This window comes from Lissotriton helveticus, chromosome 2_1 (assembly GCF_964261635.1).
Source record: "Lissotriton helveticus chromosome 2_1, aLisHel1.1, whole genome shotgun sequence".
In the NCBI taxonomy this organism is placed as follows: Eukaryota; Metazoa; Chordata; class Amphibia; order Caudata; family Salamandridae; genus Lissotriton; species Lissotriton helveticus.
Window position 1 is genome coordinate 343,240,506 of NC_136059.1, and position 19,702 is coordinate 343,260,207.

Genomic DNA, 19,702 nt, shown 5'->3' on the forward strand with positions numbered 1-19,702 from the left:
TGGACAGTGGTACCTACCTCTGCCAACTAGAGACCCCCAGATCTAACATGTATATTTTAAATTCAAATAGAGCCTTAACACATTAAAAAGAGGAGTCCACACTGCACCCAAAAGCACCTTTAAGGGTGTTGAGAAATTTTGTTGGCATATATTTCAAGAGTCGATGATGGGCGAAATGGCTCAAAGTTCGGAAGGATCCTTGTTTCCACAGTCAAAACCTTACCTGACAGTCTGAAGGCACAGGACACCAGCCAAAGAGAGCCATGAGTTTCTGGCAATATAGTGCTGCCATAGCCTATGTTCTCCAGAGTTCACCCAGTAACTGCATTTGGCCCTCTTGTTTCTCTCTCCAAGTCTTGGGAGCCTGTTATGGCTAGTCATTATAGCATAATCTTTGGAAGAGCCAGGTCTACAAAGCTTTACAGAATTCTAGATGTCTTTCACTGATTCATATCTTTGGCAGAACAGTTTTAGAGTTTAGCCAACTTGTTTGCAGAAAGAAGTCCTGCCAATAAGTTTCCTCCTATAAGTGGAACTGATCAGGGTGGTGACAGCCTATAGCAGAGGATTCTGTGTTGTGAATGTCTTTTGAGTTTACTTGCAGGAAAGCTGGGCTTTTGATATTGATGGAGGTAGAGAAGACGCGCTAGCCCAGGCAGTGACTGTATTGCTTTTAAAAAAACGACAAACCCTAATTTTTAAACTTGCTCGCTTTTCAACTATTGGAACTGTGTAATTGCTGTGTTTTTAACTCACGCTTTGCCACGCATTCCTGTTAGACTCACCAGGGCTTCTCCTGACCGGTCCTGCACTCCTTCCCTGCTTTCCCCCACACCATCATTGGTGTCAGCTGCTGCACAGCAGGGCTGATTGGAGGGGAGGGGCCAGGGGTCACGAGAGACATAAAGGCTGCATGCTGGAGCGGACGCGCAGGTAGAGAAGACGCGCTAGCCCAGGCAGTGACTGTATTGCTTTAAAAAAAAAAAAAAAAAAAAAAAAACTGATTTTTAAACTTGCACGCTCTTTAACTATTAGAACTGTGTAATTGCTGTGATTTTAACTCACGCTTTGCCATGCATTCCTGTTAGACTCACCAGGGCTTCTCCTGACTGGTCCTGCACTCCTTCCCCGCTTTCCCCAATGCAATCCGGGGTGTCAGCTGCTGCACAGCAGGGCTGATTGGAGGGGAGGGGCCAGGGGTCACGAGGGATATAAAAGCTACAAGCTGGAGCAGACGCACAGCGGACGCGCTCAGCGGGCGCACTGCTGGCACGCCTAAGGTGCGCCTAAGGCAAGCCCATCTTCCCCCGTCCGCTCTCGAACGGGCCCAGGGGCCAGAAACCCTGGCCAAATCCGGTCATACTCGGGCAATGAACTACGAGCACTGGGTGCTGGCTTAAGCCCTTGAAGCCAGATATAGTAAATATTATCCGGAGAGAAGGACTTCTCATCTCACAGGGGAGGGAGATACCTAGTGTTATATCTCCACACAACCCGGATAACTCCCACCCTAGGAGCAGTAATTACATCAAACTCTCCGTCCTCAACACACGTTTGTTACAGAAACATGCCCCCGAAATCTTCACCCTCCTACAAGAAGACGCCCCTGACATCCTCGCCCTGACCGAAACATGGCTCGACAAGGACCTACCTTAACCGCATCTCTTCCTGATGGCTATGATGCCACTTGGTACAACAGGGCAGCAGGGAAAAGAGGAGGCCGGGTGGCGTTACTATACAAAAATCATCTGACCATTGAGAAGCTGTCAGGAGAAAATCTAGAAGCGGCGGATATTTTAATAACTAAAGTCTGCCACAGGTCCTCAAATATAGCAATCATGGTAGTTTACTGCCCACCTAATTGCTCACCGTCTTTCGTAGATCTTTTTACCGAATGTGTCACCAACCTCCCCTCACGCTTCCAACACCTTCTGGTGGTAGGAGATTTCAACTACCACTGGGACCAGAAACCCAGAGGGGCACAGGCCCAACAGCTCGAGGATACGCTCACCTCCCTCGGGTTTAAACAGTTAGTAACATCCCCTACCCACGAGAAGGGACACACTCTAGACAGGGTCTGGACAACTCTTTCTTCTGTGAGTCTAGTCGATACTACCCCTTGCGAGTGGTCAGACCACTATTTTATTAATCTTCTATTCCCTCGAGCTAGGCGAGACTCTGGCCCGCCACCCAACTGGAAACTAGTAAGGAGTTGGAATAAAATCAAGGGTCCCAGTTTAGAGAGCACCCTTCAAGGCCGATGATAGTGGATATGGAAGAGTGGACTGAATCCATCTGCAGCCAGCTATCATCTGCCATGAATAAATTAGCCTCAGCCAAGAGAATAAAAACAGGAAACAAGGGTAAGGGCACACCCTGGTTCACGGAGGAGCTCCGAGCTCTGAAATGCACGCTTTGCCACCATGAAAGAAGGTGGCGAAAAGCTTATGAGCCACAGGCCCTCGCACAATACAGTCCAAGATATCCTGGCTGACATTGAAAACCCTCCCTTTAAGCAACCCCTCAACATTGAGGTGGAGACACAGGAAAATAGGGTAGAGCTGATCTCTTCCTTTCCGTCTCTCGATCTCGAAACCTTGTGACGCATCACAGCCAAAATTAAATCGGGCTTGTAGGAGAGTGGGGTCTGCAATCCTATGGTCACCCCAGATTTTTGCTTTTTGCTTCACTGGTTTACGACTTTCCCTGGCTGTGGGCCTGCTAATCAGACCCACAGCCTAGCTGTTCTCTCTCTAAATTGACATCCATGTACTTTAGGTGCATTTACCAATTGGTACTGGGCCACCTTATCAGTCCCTGTACAGTGTACCTTAGGTACCCAGGGCATAGGTGTACCCAGGGCCTACCAGGGGCTGAAGCATGTATTATGCCACCCCTGGCTGGCCATCTAAACAGACACAACTGGCTGATAAGACAGCTGGGGCAAGGTGGTGTAATCACCCTTTGCTGTAGATATAGTTACCTATATCTAACCCTAAAATGGACACATATATTCCTATCAGTCACTCCGATGGCAGGCCTTATCAATCCTGAAGGCAGAGTGTTTGGAATTATGTGAGATGGTGCTCTGGCATGAGCTGAGCCTGTCTGCAGCTTGCGGAACCAAGTCCTTATAGCTGTTCCATGATAACGCTATACCATATACTCTTAAGTGCATTATAATCCTCGCGGGTAAATGCTAACTTTGGTATAGCATTATCAAAACATGTCGAGTAAGGTGTCATACGAATTGGAATACTACCCCCTCGCCAATTCTCGCGACGGGGGTAGCATTCCACCCTTCTAGAGGGACACAACATGTATGTAACTGTGAACCCCGGTTAAAGTTAACTCGAGCCTTGGCATCACAAAATAGATGCTGCCACCACAGACACAAGTCTGACCTCCTGCTGCTGGGAGTCCTTCCAGCGAGGGAGGCTTGGACAAAGGGTTTCCTGCCTTGGGAGGTGCTAGCACCACCCCAGACAGGATTTTGTGTATTGGGTAGGATAGGCCTGAAAGGAATGAGACATGCCTGGGGCACACAAGGTGTCCTGTGCATACACCGGTTCAAACCAGTTGCTGGGGCATCCCTGCCCCAGCTCTGGCGCGAAACCGGACAAAGGATAGGGGGTGTAACCACCCCCCTTCCTGGTCCCACCCAGGGGAGGGACCTAGTCACCAGTACAGCCCCCTTTAGCAGGATAAAGGTAGGAGTTGGTCCCATTCCAAATTAGATTAATCCTGAACTACTCTACAAGAAGAAACTCTGGACTTCGACGTTCTGCTCTACAGAAGACTGAAGAAATCTCCCTTGTGGGCAAGGAGTGTCCACCCTGCAACTGCAGGCGCCATCAAGCGTCCAGCGGCTTCACTTTGTCGTCTTCCCTCGAGGATCCAGACTTCAGAGCCCGACGAGACCCGGATTCCCAGACCTCTCCGACCTCAACTCACATCTGCAGCACAGCTGAGACCCGTGGGTGCGACGAGACACGTGGGACCGGCCATCTTGAAAGAAACTGCACTTCGCTTCCAGCATGACTCCCGAGGTAAACTCGACCAAGTGCTTTGGGGATTGAGAAGCCCCATCCCCGAGCAGCTCCTGCACCGAAGATCAGCCCTCCAGCTTCCACGAGATCTGCGTGGGGCCCTTCTGCCTGTTTGCTGCTCGACGCGTTGTCTGGTCACTTGCCGGCTGGCTAGTGGCCTTCTAGACGACGAACTTTGAAAACTACACTGCTGGTCTGGTTGCTCCAGACTTGCCCTTGCTCCCTTCCAAAAGAGGGGCACCCCGGACTCTCCTAGTCCGCACCAGACGCCTTTTCCACTCACCGCGTGGGTTGCCTTTGCCAAGGCCTGTTGACGCTGAATCCGGAACAGACACTGCCGACAGCGAGAGCCTGCGTGGGACAGCTCGTGCCTCCATCCTGGTTGTCGAAGACACCTCCTGGTCCACGTGGCTGCAGAGTCAAGCGTCCACTCTTCAGCTGATCGCGACGACTACATCTGGTTCCTTCCTGGTTCCACTCCAGTCACTGGCTAGTGACTTTGAACATTGTCCTCTCTGCTTTCAGGTCTTCAGCATCCCTGATCCACCCATGGATCACACCGGACATCTTCCTCCTGGTCGCCTGCAGCATCTTTTCTTCCAGGCACCATAGACTTCAACGCAGAAACCCGACACAACTTCGCACCTATGCACCCGCAGCCCGTGGGTGAGGTAACAAGAGCATTTTGGTGCTCAAGGGTAGCTTGACTCTCCTAGTGTCCAGATTCACAGTCGTTTTAGTCCTACCTAGTCAGGATTGTCTGTAGTCACCTTTTTCTTGAACTGTACTGTACATAGACATTGTTACGCATCTTGCGTGTGAGTTCACACTCTGCACAGCCGTCCCGTGGGCCTCCTATTACTTACCTAAAGTTAGGATAGTGTGTCCCAGCGATCCTACAGCCTCTGGACAGCTCCATTCCTTCTATCGATTTCCTTATACCATTTACTTAGTATATGGTTTGCCGTGCCCCTAGGGCACCATTGTAATTTTGTGCAACTTATCGTATTTTTCCTAAGAGATTGTTATGTACTTAGCCCTCTGATCTCATAAAGAGTTCAGAGGTGTTTGTTATTAATAAATATATTGTTTATTTTCATAACAACCTGTGTGGTGTCCTTTCATTTGGTACTCAAGGGGTTATATTGTGGTAAAACAGCTGGCTTCACATGCCAAAAGAGTTTAGCCTAAGACTACTTTGTCCATGCTACCATTAGGATAGCTGGTCTATAAGGTTGACTTACAACCAATCACCATAAGGGTTGTTTGGACTGATACAAGGTGATCACTAGGACTAGTGAGCATCATATATCAGGCTAACTTCTCACAGGGCTCACCCGCTGATCCGTGTCCACCCAGGATATTTAAACTTGCTCTCCCAGCAATTGAGGAAGAAATCCTCGAATTGATGAACCCTTCGCTGGAAACTGGGAAAGTCCCCAGGCAGTTCAAAGAAGCTAGAGTAATCCCCCTTCCTAAAAAGACAGGAGCTGACACTTCTAATATGAAGAATTACAGACCCATATCTCAGCTCCCTTTCCTGGCCAAAATCATGGAGCAACATGTCCTGCAAACCCTCTCCAGGTTCATGGAGGACCAACAACTACTTGGAGATAGGCTGGCTGGCTTCAGGGCTCACCATAGTACGGAGCTGGTGATGCTATCTGTACTTGATGAAATTAGGGTCATAGCAGACAACAAGAAGCCATGTATGCAAGTCCTCCTAGACCTTTAGCAGCGTTCGACACTGTCAACCATTCACAACTCATGAACAGAATAAAAGACATCAGCATTGGAGGGTCAATCCTCCAATGGATCAAGTCATTTCTGACAGATCATACACAAAAAATTCAGATGGGGGACTGAATGTCAGAGAGGGGCTTTATCCCCTGTGGAGTTCCTAAGGGGTCGGCACTGTGCCCCCTCCTGTTCAGCATATACCTAAGTCCTCTGATAAAGGATCTTACCTTGATGAATTGCCAGGTATTCAACTATGCGGATGATACGCAAATCATTGTCCAAATAGATAACACCCCTCAAGCCCACTCTCGGGTAAAAGACATTCTGCGATTTGCAGTCAGCTGGATGACTGCCAACTCACTCAAGATTAACCCAGATAAAACAGAGGTGTTGGCTGTCACTAATGACAGCAACCGCTGTAATTCCCATTTCTGGACGGACGAGCTGGGTGATACCCCAGCCCCAGCTTTGGTGGTGAAAAGTTTGGGAATCAAGATAGATGTCAAACTCTCTCTTGCCAATCAAATCACCACCGTTTTCGGAACCTGTGTGAGCCTACTTAGGCAGCTGAGGAGACTCTCCCCCATCCTCTCCTTTTCAACGATGAGGACAGTGGTGACCGCCTTGATCCTGGCCCGGCTTTACTACGGGAATTCGCTCTACATCGGTCTACTGGACTCACTGCTGCACAAACTCCAGGTGGTGATGAACAATGCGACCATGCTGAGTTTCAATCTACCCAGGCGCACTCGGACATCACCCCTACTGCAACAACTGCATTGGTTACCCATTAAGCAGAGGGCCAAATTTAAAGGCCTCTGCATTACACATAAGGTCTTGTTTGGGCAAGCGCCCAATTACATCAAGGAAGGACTGGAGAAATATACCCCCTGTCGCTCTCTAAGGTCTTCCACGGAGGGCCTTCTAAAATGCCCACAATTCCACTACACTTCTAAAGGCGGTCGAGCCTTCTCAGCCCTCATGCCGCAACTCTTGAACAGGTTGCCAGGTCAGATTTACTCTGAAAGCTGCCTCCTGCCATTCAGAAAGAAACTAAAGGCTCTTTTATTCACAGAAGCCTGGGCATAATATTCCCCTTTGCGATACAACTCTCCCTGGAACTTCCGTAGATCTGCTCGCAGCGCTTAGAGACCTGCAGGTATTAAGTGCTCTATAAACTAAAATTAACAATAACAATAACTGATGTGTTTTGTTCCCTAAGATGACGGGTGTCACACCCAGTAGATTTTCCAAGCCACAAAAGGAAACTGACTTTTTGGGAGAAAAGGAAAACTGACAGGTGTCTTCCATCCTTTAGGATTCTGCTTCTGTGGGAAAAGGTGTTAGAAAATAGAAAAACATGTAACAGAATCTCTTATCTGCAGGTGTAAAAGTGGAGATCCACCCTAACCACAAAATCAATGCAAATATATAAGTATTGGTATTTTACAACTAATATTTATTATTATTATTTATTATGAGCGATTCTTCTCCTAACATGAAAAAGAACTGTGCCATGAATGTCAGCAAATGCAATGAATAAAAGTGTGAACCTTATAATACCCCCAATAATATTTCCTTACTCTTCCCTAAACACTTAGGGCCTGATTTAGATCTTGGTGGACAGGTTATTCTGTCACACTGGTGATGGATATCCCATGCTCTGAATTATAAATCCTATTAGATATAAAGGGATTTATATTTCGGTGGATGGGATTACTGTCACAGTTGCAACGGAGTAACCTGTCCGCCAAGATCTAAATCAGCCCCTTAGTCTAATCTCTACCTATGTTACAACTAGCTAAAATACAGCGCAGTTAACTTTAGGATATCTATGATGAGTCAGATACAGCCCCATATGCCGTTCTGACACAAGGGCTGAAGTAGAGGATTGGCTTCTGTATCCTCCTAGCAGCTGGTCCTTCAGATCTGCCTCATTTCAGTTACCTGTAGCTTGTAAACCTTTTTCTTAATTTGTGGTCTACAGAGCGTAGAGGGATATGCATGTGTTCCGCTCTTGTTTCACTTACACCAAACATAGAACAATGTTCTTCATTCAAATTTTAAGAGACCCATGGAAGTGGCTGCTATTGCATTATTTAGGTCCTCTTATATGGATCGGAGCAAGGCCAGTTATAGTCATAGATTCTACGGGAAAAAACAATGCTTCTTTGGCTTTTTAAGGTGAGCTACAAAAAAATATGACAATTGAGCTCATATATTGTTTTAAAGCTGAAATCCACATGTGAATGAATGAATGAATGAAACATTTGTTAAGCGCGTAGCTACCGGAAGGCATCCCAGCGCTATGGCAGTAGCAGAGAAGGACAACGCAGCACACTTAAGGGAAGTTAGGATGTTAGTGTTAAGCAATCCTGACATCTAAGTCCTAAAGGTCAGTCATGCTCTTGAATGCAGTTTGTGCACAAATAATATCCACGTTAACTTGCAGCAAGGCCTGTGCTGCATGTAACATCATCTATATCATTTATAACATATTTGCATCACATGTCAGTTGCAGATGGTTTTGAACATTAAACGTCAGCAATGAGAAGCCAATGAAGTGCTTTGAGGGCTGAAGAGATGTGGTGGCATAGATCAATATGTAGCAGCAGTCTTGCTGTGGCATTCTGTTGTCTTTGTAAACAGCATAATAAAGCAAACTATCTAGAGTTTGTTTTCACCATCAAGGTATGACAGAAAAGTGAATGTGGTGGCTTGGCATTTCTTTGGGGATCCTAGATGCAAGAACATTTGTCCTGGGGTACCTATGTGATGATCAGTGCTGGCTTTGTTTTGGCTGTAATAGATAAATGTTCCTGACGGGTTGTGACAGGTAGGGGTCGATGGTATACTAGCTGTGGCCAGATAATGGAATTCTGACACTAATATTTGCTAAGATGAATCAAGTGCTCGATATCTGTTGGTCAATGGTAGTCCTCTTTGTCTTGCCCTTGAAGGCGCAGAGGGCTGAGTGGCTGATGTTTTGTTGATGAGATGAAGTTTTAACTTCTTAGCTTATGTCATAAAGGGATCTGTGATGGTGTTTCAGAATCATGACACTGAAAAGTTTTTGCCATGTTGCACATAGTGTGGGATTTTGTGAAGATCATCTTACGTTTCCCAGTGATGAAATTGGTCTTGGAGATCCAGGTCGAATAGTTCAGTCTTCTTGCACCTTTGAGTATGGATTTGTAAATCCTGTTGAATTGCTGGAGGCAGGTTTTGTTGAGCACGTTTCTGTATTTCTTCCATTGACATTGAAGTGTAGCTATTTGTAATTGTTATCTTCTTTATTCCACCATTCCTCCCTGATGTCTTATGTCTTTGTTTAGGATGACAGAATATTTTGTGAGGGATGAGTTTGTTGAAAGCTTTGGAGAACTAATTATACAGCTGGTTGCCATCTTCAATTGAAGGCAATGGAGAAAGGTGAGAGTCGAGTTTCAAGAGGTCAAATTTGTTCCAGGGTCTGTAAATGATTGATGTTGGTGTGATAGTAGTGTTTGGTTTTGATTGATGCTCGATGAGGAAGGAGGCTTGTTGGTAATGGTGGTAGTGCTCCAGTTCGTAAGTTTGTTCTCTGTAAATGAAAGCAAGAGATTGAGCGAGAGATCTCTTAATACTTAGGAACGCACACAAGAAAGTAGAGGTGGGTGCACTAGTGGGCTAGCATATATTTGCAATCTGTCAAGCAAGTCTTCAGTGTTGGTGTGCTGTAAAGATTCTATGAAGATCACGTTCTTCCTCTGGCAGTTGTGTATGTGGATTATGTACCTCCGTGGGACTGTACTGTGAACTCTCAGTGGAATGCCATCCTCACTCCGTGTTTTGAAGAGTAGGTGTGGTGTTGAGTTTGATATCAACAAAAAGACATTTTGTCAGAGAGGAGAAGTTTGATGAAGATGGGGAAGAGATGGGAGCTAGGAGAGAGGAAATTAGAATTTCAAGAAGAGCAATTGGATGAGTAATCGTCCTGCTTGAGAAGGTTGAGCCAAGACTTAACCATGTTAGATTTGGTAAGTAAGGCTGCGGCATGTCTTTGAATGGTGTATGAGAAGGTATGCAGTGTGTTAGCCATGTTTGTTTGCTGAGGCTGCAGGGATTGGAGTGGGGTGCATTCGAGGGAAATAAAAGACAGTTGTTTAGAGGAAAAAGAGAAAGTTGGTTAGAAAGAGGTTAAGGGGGGAAAAGATAAAGACAACGTGGCTGAGTCGTCAGCATTTTGCACCAGGTGCTGATGGTATGGTGTATGTGTTAGGGGCAGAGAAAGATAAATATCATGAGAAGGCTGACCATTGTGTCATTAGTGGAAGGCTGAGCTGGAGCGACAGGAAGTGTGTTGATTGCCTCTTTAATGACCCAACGCTCTTATACAAGTTTGAAAGCAGACTTGAAGTGCACTTGCAGGCAGCCTTTAAACCCAAAAGTACATCTTCCTCTCTTCTGGTTCCCATGAACCCTTTTCTGTAGACCTTTAGACACAGCTACACAAATAATTAGCATAGGATTGCTCATAGTATGCTATAGTGCTTCGTACATTTGGATACTGTTGGAAGAAGTATTTGCTTGGACAACTATTTTACAAATAATTGCCTCCTCTGAGGGGCATGTTAGTTGGATTAGGAGAAGCAAAATAATGACTTTGTAGTTCCAACATGCCTCGTATTGAAATACAGCTGTAATCAAATAACAAGTAATTTTGCTTATTTAGCTGCGACAAGCAAGAAGGAAACAGAATGAAATTATGGCACGCATTCAAGCAGCTATTGTACAGATCCCCAAACCGCCTGCAAATCGCACCTTGAAAGCACTTGATGGCCAGAAACAGCTGAAAAAGAAAAGGGAAGCAGAGGTGAGATGTTACTGTGACTATAGAAATACATATCTTATGACCGACTTGTCCATAAAACACCTGTTTATTTGCTACTTTAATTTATGTTTTCTTCCCAGACACCTACAAAACAGCAAGCATTAGCAAACCTAATAGGATTGAAATTGGCCATATGCCTTTTGGCTTTGTCGGCGCATGTTTTTATTTTGCCATGATCTTAGCAACACTTTATCATTGGCCGAGTGTCTGAGCCCTCGTCAATCTAAAAAAAAATGCCTAAAAGCAAAAACATTTTTTGGTCTCAATTACAGACTAACGAATGAATACTGCTGGTTTAAAGCACCTATCAGTTAGAGTATTATACTTCTAATTTAGGGAAATGAAAAAGTTTTGGCTAATACTAGACCCAACAAGCATTTGCAATGCAATAGGTCTCGCATTTGCGAGAGTTTAAGCTATTAGCCCTTGTGGTAAGATCAGAACTGACAGCAGTTGATCGAATCCACAAGAGCACACACTCCACGCATTCAAAACCATATACCTTTTACGTTTTAAAAACCAACACATAGATAAAAGGCATTGTCCTTTACAATGCCAATAGTTCAAAGTCACGCAAATCAAAGATCCTGCAACACACCAACAATACAGCTACCTAGAATAAATCATTTAAACTTTAAATTATCCATCAAGCAACTCACGTAGTCCAAAAAGGTGTATGTGCAATGTATGACAAATGCAAAACAACAACAACGAACCCAAAGTGAAAACAAACCGTTGCAATGTCATGAGTCTTTGTGCGTTTCTTTACAACACACAAATTGAACAAATTATACTGTTCCAATGGAGTAAAAGAAGTTTGCTTGTTGTTCAATAGTCAATAATATTTCGAACCTCAACGGGTAAAAGGGTTTCGCCAGGACAATAACTGTGTAGAGACATCTCAAGGCCAATCACCCCAAGAAACCCAATCATCGTGTAAATGAAGGGCAATACTCACTCCGGGGTGGAGTTGGACCCCTGAATGGTGGGGTACTTAAACAATGTTAAACCACTCATTGAACGGATGGCCTGACGGGGCTGGGACCTACAGTGGGCTTTGATATGTACCAAAATCAGAATTGAGTGGGAGAATCTCCAGCTGGTAAACACTGTGGTCTCAATCACCATCACTATTATCTGCAAACGTCCGTTTCTATAAAATCTGTTTTTGTATTCTTGTATTCTTCCATCACTGGTTACAACCATTTCAGATGGAATAACAACATTTGATTCTATTTACATTTAAGATAGTAGACCTTTACCGTACAGGGAGAACGTTTTTGAAATTGTGAGTTTTATGGGGAATGACTTGCCTATTGGAATTTGCTTGCTGCTACTACATGTGCTTAGCTGTGCTTGACCCTTGTTATTTGTGCTAAGGAAGCCAATGTATTGGAATTGGCAGATACCTGTCTGCGAAAAGGGATTTGATTGTACATAACCGTCGTCACACAGTAAGGGTAGTGTAGAGTGTTTATCCAGTAAGTATACTGAACGTCGTGGAAATCAATATACAAACGGAGTCACAATCGGTATATTAGAATTCAGACATGAACACGGTCAGCAGACGTCTGGAAACACTTAGAAATACAAAGCCGCTTGCACAGGTAAAATACTGACTTCCCCTCGCACTGGCCTCGCCCGGAAAACCAAAAGATTGCAAGGTATGTCGCACTTTTTCTTCAAAAACTTTGAAGGACCGTGATGAGAGACTGTTAATTTGACTGCAGAGACTTAAAAACAGGGAGGACCCTGTATCTTCTGAGGAGAGTAAATGGTCAAAAATCCTCCTCAAAGACACCTCAGACAAAGACTTCGAGATGCCTCACCAGGTCATTCCTTGCAGCAACCTCAAAAGAAAACACATAAAAAGTCTTCAGAGGCTACTAAGAAGCAAGATCTGCCTTCCAGGGCATCTCCTTCTCTTCAGGATTTGACTTCTGCCAGAAAATCCCTTCAGAGATCTGCTTCAGACCCCTCTCCAGTGAAGGTGAAGCATACTTTTAAAAAGCCTTCTTCAGCCTCGTCGACAGACAGCTCATCGACAGTGGTACCGGCGACAATGAAAAGACCTCCGTGACTTCGTCGACGATGACCGTCGCCAAAGTTTCGGTCTCGTCGGCGTCTATTTCGTCATCGAAGAGCCAAGGACCTTAGTCATCGATGATAAAAATAATAAGGAAGTCTACGCCGTTTACGAAGATTGCGACTACGACCAACTCGTCGACAAAGTTTACCACAACGACCAGTCCGTCGACGAAGATGACGACGAGTACTTCGGCGACGGTGTGGCCAGCGTCGGCGACGGTGTGGCCAGCTTCGACGACGTGTCTACTGTCGACGGCCTTCTCGTCGATGATTTCTCCTATTGTATCGTCGACGGCCTCGACTACGACAGTTCCATTGTCGACGACGGTTTTACCATCTACGCCGGTTACTGGGACTTTGACAATGCCCATCAACGGTTCATCGATGATGGTATGTGTTCCGACAGCGACCTCCTCAACGACACCAAAATGTAAAGCAACAAAATTATTTTTGCATCAAAAAATTAAATAAAAGAGGTTGACACCTTCTTTAACATCTCCCAGTAGTGTCCTAGCCTTATTGCCAACTCATATTTTAGATGATGAAGATGACTCAGACGTAGACAGCATGTTTGGGACGGCTCAAACCCCTTCAGAGTTAAACGTCAAATATCAAGAGGGCTCTGATGACGAAAAGTTCTTTGATGAACAAATGTACTATCCTGAATAACGACATCATCAACAACAGCCAGAGATAGTTTATCTTCCTTCTGCTCTGAAAATGGACTTACAATTTATGCTGTTGGACTACAAGAAGAGGTTCCTACGTCCGCACCGTCTTCTGCACCAGTGCTTTCTCCACCTCCTGTGGTACAAGTTCAGGCTCCACCCCTTCCAGTACCTCAAGTGCCAGTACAGCTCCTTCCATCTTCGGACGAAGATGAAGAAGACCAACAAGAGGAAGGGGAAATCAAGGACACACCATCATGTCCAGATGAATGGGACGATTATATTATCCCTCCACCAGGGTACCAGCTCCGCCTCAATTGGATTCTCCTCCAGAGAATATTGGAGGTTTTCATAATCTCTTGGAGAGAGCAGCCATACGTTTCAAGCTTCCAATGCCTTCTCACCAACAAGACTGCTTCCTTTACGATTTTAAGGAACCTTTATAAAAAATCGGTCCGGCCTATGCCAATTATTGACTATATGGGTTTAGGGCATTAAAATAATGAAAAGCCCTGCCACAGTTCCTCCAATCTTACCAAGGCTCGACAAGAAGTACAAAGCCCCTGATGACGCTCAAGCCTGTCTCACAGGTCACCCCAGACCTGATTCTGCGATTGCCCAGATGGCACAACGTAGGTCAAAGAACCCTTCGGCTCGGCAGATAAGGAGGGTACAAGGCTGGATATTATCGGCAAACAATTTCCACTATGTCGGCTTTGACAGTCAGAGGATCCAATTCCTTAGCGTTACTGGGGTGCTACAACGGTCAGAGGTGGTCAAACATCGCTCCTTACCTCAATGATCTCCCTCAAGACATCAAAGAGGAGGCAAAAAAAGTTTTGCTGGAGGGCAACAAGAAGTACAAAGTCCCTGATGACGCTCAAGCCTGTCTCACAGGTCACCCCAGACCTGATTCTGTGATTGCCCAGCTGGCACAACGCAGGTCAAGGAACCCTTCGGCTCTACTTTCAGCGCCCCCAGATAAGGAGGGTACAAGGCTGGATAATATCGGCAAACAATTTTCCACTATGCCGGCTTTGACAGTCAGAGGATCCAATTAATTAGCGTTACTGGGGTGCTACAACAGACAGATGTGGTCAGACATCGCTCCTTACCTCAATGATCTCCCTCAAGACATCAAAGAGGAGGCAAAAAAAGTTTTGCTGGAGGGCGAACGATCTGCTTCAGAGATTATTGATTGTGCGATGGATAGCGCTTCCGCTGGCTTCCATCAGCTAGCTGGTGCTGCAGTTCTAAGGGTTCTAAAGAAAATGAAAGCAGAGCCCTGCAAGCTAATTCTAATAGCTCCCATGTGGCCTTGTCAACACTGGTTCACGGAGCTTCATCTCCTGTTCTTACAGCCGCTGATTCCCCTGTAGCCATTTCCCTCTCTCCTAACGATGAACCAGGGACAAGTTCAGTCCCCGGATCCAGGCTCTCTCCCATTATCAGCTTGGCTCCTGAGTTCCACGAATTTCAAGACATTAACTTTCTTCTAGATTGCATGGAGATTTTGTCTCGTGCTAGAGCTGACAGTACTAACATAACTTATTCTTTAAAATGCAAAAGGTTTTGCATCTGGTGTGGGTCTGCTAAGGTGCATACCCTCCAATCATCTCCAGAGGAAGTCTGGCCATATCTCCTCCACCTAGCGAATTCAGGTCTGGCTCATACCTCGATCAAAGTTCACTTGGCTGCAATTTCCCATTTTCGAAGATCTTCCAAAGGGTCTTCTTTGTGGTCAAACAGACTATTAAAACAGTTTCTTAAAGGTCTTTCAGGGATTTTACTCCTGTTAAATATCCCCCTCCACTGTGGCAACTTAACATGGTAGTTGCTCAACTTATGAAGCACCCGTTTGAGCCATTACATAGAGCTGACTTGAATTTTCTTTCTTGGAAAACTGCTCTTTGTTTGTCTCTTGCATCTGTAAGAAGAGTTAGCAAGCTCCAAGCTTTCACAATACAGGAACCTTTCAATTAAGAACAATAGAGTGATCCTTCGTACAACACAACATTTATACCTAAAGTTCCTTCGGATTTTCATCTTAATTAACCAATTGTTTTAAAATCCTTCTTTCCAAATCCACAAACGGCAGCTGAACGGGCCTTACATTCTTTGGACTTCAAGAGTTGCCTTATGTTTTATCTAGACAAAACAAAATCCTTCCGCAAGTCTAATCAGCTTTTTGTGGCATACAGCTTACCCAGGAAAGGTTTTCCTTTGACAAAACAAAGCATATCTAGATGGATCTCTAGTGCTATTCTCTTCTGTCACCAGCAGGCTGATCAACCACTACATTCAAGAGTGTGTGCCCACTCGACTAGGGCAATATCTGCATCCATGGCGTTGTTTGCTGGCATGCCCCCAGCAGACATTTGTACAGCAGCAACCTGGAAAACGCTGCATACATTCACCAAGCATTATTGCTTGGATTCCGGATTGATGAAGGATGCTGCGGTGGGACAGGCGGTGCTCAGACATCTATTTCAATAAGGTGAGACTTCCATCCCACCAACCTTTCTAATGTACATTTCTCTGTTATTTTCTATTGAATATGCCAATATTGGATTCTATTGTTTGGATATTTTGTAATTGTATTCATAATTCGATTATTTGCATGCATGTTGTATTTTATCCTCAGGAAATAGTTATTAACTATTTGGTTATGTATGGCTCATGTATATAACGAAATGTGCTCATTACTAACCGTGGGCGGAGAGCTCCGCTCCGCCCGCAGAGTGTGCAGAGTTTTGCCTATTCCGCACTGCGTGAAGTAGGCAGAGTAGGCAAAACTCTGTACACTCCACGGCAAAGCGGAGTTGGCCAGCCCTGCCTCCCTCCCGCCCTATTAACAAGTAAATTACAAGCTTTAAAAGCAATTTAAAAGTAAGGAAAACGGCTTACCTTAGCTGCGACATCCCGGGGCTCCCTCTTCCTCCTTCATTGCGACTTCTTCATCAAAACTGCACATTATGAAAATCTGAGGGACTGGAGCTCCTTCCAGGGTGGTATCAGCTGATTGCTTGTTCTCTTGAGTTTGGTCCTTTTTTAACTAAGGACTCAGACATGTTATTAAATACAAGGGCTTAGGCCTGTTACCTTCTATGTCTAATGTGACATTACAATCATAAATGTACCAGGGACTCCCATCTCGACGACGGTTAATGATTCAAGCATGTGAGTCTATGAAAGATACCAATACTGGATGACTGTAGTTACAGGTAAATAACTAATTTCTTACCTTTACACCCAGAATATGCTTGGTGTGAACATCATTCGTAACACAGCTTCTCCTTTCTGTCAATATTTTCTTCTCCTGGTCCCACTTTTCAACCTCAAGTCTGCCCCATTATGAAGTGACTGCTTTGTTTTAGGATTTGAATATCTGATGCAACAGTTATGCACAGTGTTTTGAAGCAGGCACATCTATATATATTGTATGGATAATTAAACATTCAAGCAAAGTACACACAAATCTCTTTTACGTGCACAAACAAGCTGAGTAATATTAAAAGCATTATGAATAGGTGCTGGATGCACTCAGATAATTTATAGAACAGGTGTGTTAATACCAGAAGACACACTTGGCCAGCAGACACAGCTGGTAAGGTACATCAGTAGTCAATGTTCCTATTGTGGTTATCTGAAGGCAACTTGGAGATGACTGGTCTAAATTGTGCTGCTCCAAGCTCAGCATTTCATTCTTCAAGGATGAATACAACAAGCATCACTAAGTTGGGTAACAGTAACTCCTATTAACATTGCCACTAAACTGCAAAACTGTAGTAACAAGAGTTAAGAAGAAACACTAGTAATGGGAGATGCATGTGCATCAATATGCACACCTATATTGAGTGTTGCAAAGGGGTCTGTCACTTTCAGGTTGAAAGAGCTTAATTTCCAGATTTCATTTTCACAAGTGCCAATCCATTTTCAGGCAAATCTGATGCCACCCTGAAAATATTTCCAGGATTGAGAGGTCAGCCACATTGCCCTGCAGTCCTCACGCGTGCCCCGTTTCTATCTTCTGTGGGTGACAACTGCAATTTTAGAAGATAGAAAGCAGGGGCAAAGCATCTTTGTGGATGGCACAGGCCACACCTCTCATCTTCCACCTCTTTTAGAAACATACTGGCAACATTAAAATTAATTTAATACAATTACAACGGAGTGACTGGGTGGAAGATTAACAACAGCACACATACCTGGTGTAATTTTCTGAAATATTTGCTTGCACAACCTGACTGCACAGGAGCTGGGCAACAGCTGCTCAGCAAAGATACGAGTCTGGCGGATGGGACCAGACGGGCAACTAGAGCCAAATTTGGGGGGGGGGGGCTGAAAAGATTTTGGGAGGGGGGGCTAATTTTCTTCCAGCCGTAACCAGAGTGGCTGTAAGAAGGGGTGAAAACATAATAAAAGCCTCATTTACAAGTAAATGGCCTTTAACAGACGTGTGAAGTACTCGGGTGCGGCTGCAAATAGACATTGCCAGCCCGCGAAGCTGTGTCAGCCCGAGCTGACACACACGACGGGGGGGGGGAGGGGCTGAAGCCCCGTGAGCCCAATGGGTGTTGCGCGCCTGGATGGGACACTCCGTCAGAAACATAACTGATATCCCGTCCGACATATTGCAGGTTCCATAGGATATAATGGAATTGTAATTTGGCGAAGTAACCCTGTCCACCAAACCCATAATCTGGCCCAAAAAGTTGTTGTTATCTTAATACAGCAGCCCTCAAAAATGGCAAACAGATGGAATCTTGTTCAAAAGTGGCCAAGAGAGCAGCATGCCCGAGAGACTTTATGGTATATTCTGAGAACTTCTTACGCTCAGACAGCACTGTCCAAGTTAAATGGGAGGATTGAAAGGGGCCACAAGTGGAGTGGCCTCAGGCCTCGGACCACACCACTTGCTAAAACTGATAACCATCATAGGGATGGGTGCTTGTCCTGAGCAATTTCTGTGATTTAAACCATAAAACATTACACAAAAATACAGAAACAAGCCTTCATCAAATAAATACACAACAAATGAAACAGTACATAAATAAAAAACAATCAAAATTTTCATTTTAATAGGAAGGTTGGAGCTTTCCTGAATTTTAGGCTACTCATCATCCATATTATATTCTGTTTGATGCACTTGAATTGCTCCCTCAAATCAATCTGAGGATACTAATTTAATTTCTAGCCTGCAATTACAAACTCCTTCATATTGACAGAACATTTAAAATCTTAAATTTGTACATTTTGCTTTTTTATTTATATATACTTTATTAATCTGTTAATATTATTTCATTTTTTGAACAGCAGTTGACCCAGTGAGTAGGTGCCGTAGGGGCCTCAAGTTGAACAGCAGTTGACCCAGTGAGTAGGTGCCATAGGGGCCTCAAGTTAAGAGCCACTTTTGTATGTTTCCCCCCTCTTACTTCTAGAAATTAGGTACATCTAGAAGATGCTCTACTGTATCTTTTGCAGTCAACTTCTTTATGTGGGACTTATAGACCAAAGGCAGGAACACTGAACCAAGGCTACCCTGGTAGAGGATTCAGTACTGGAGCATTTTACTAGTTCTTTTTCCTTCACTGGTCTGCAGAGAAAGCACTTTACATTCCTACATGCGGTTATGGCAGCTGGGAGCTGAGAGACTAGAGATGGTGGGGGAGAAGAAGAAAACAAGAAACAGAAAGAGACGGAGAGAAACGGGGTAAGCAAAGGGAGATATAACAAGTGGGGAAAAAACAAAGAGAGATGGGGCAAGGGGAGGCATTATGGGTCGATTATGGTCTTATGTGTGGGACTAATTGCCTTGCTTATTCTAGGACGCATAACAACAATGTCACACCACTGTGCATTTCACTGCTATTCAGTTATTTTCTTCCCGCGCCAGCCGGCGCAGATCTGGGAGGAACTACGCCATAGTTTTTTTTTTTGACTAAGCTTTTTTCAACATTTTGTCTAAGTCTTTTTTGAGGTCTCTCTTCCTGGTGTGGCATCGAAGAAGGCCGGCTCCAAGCCGACATGTCGGTGACGGACTTGCAACCTGGTATGGTGCCTCAAGCAAAACATTGACCCGAATTCCTATTCCAACTGCCGCCCATGCATCCAAAGGCCTTGAGGGAGCGATCCCTCAATCTTCTGAATGCTAGATACGTGAAGCTGCAACGCTCGAGAGGAAGGTCCTGGGAGCTGTCGTGGAGTCCGAGTTTGTCATCCCACTCCATACCGTTGAGCTATTCCGTTAAGTCTCAGTCCCACAGGGCGACTTCACCTTTCCT

At 44.9% G+C, this 19,702-nt stretch overlaps 1 protein-coding gene across 2 annotated transcripts in view; it reads left to right on the plus strand.

Annotated features, from left to right (window-relative positions):
• Positions 1-19,702, plus strand: part of SPEF2 (sperm flagellar and cilia associated 2) — a 1,151,963-nt gene that overhangs the window by 114,507 nt on the left and 1,017,754 nt on the right. For both annotated transcript variants that reach the window (XM_078674939.1, XM_078674940.1), the window contains exon 5: positions 10,504-10,644. In XM_078674939.1, coding sequence (XP_078531065.1) covers positions 10,504-10,644 — 141 coding nt within the window. The remainder of the gene's footprint in view (positions 1-10,503; positions 10,645-19,702) is intronic.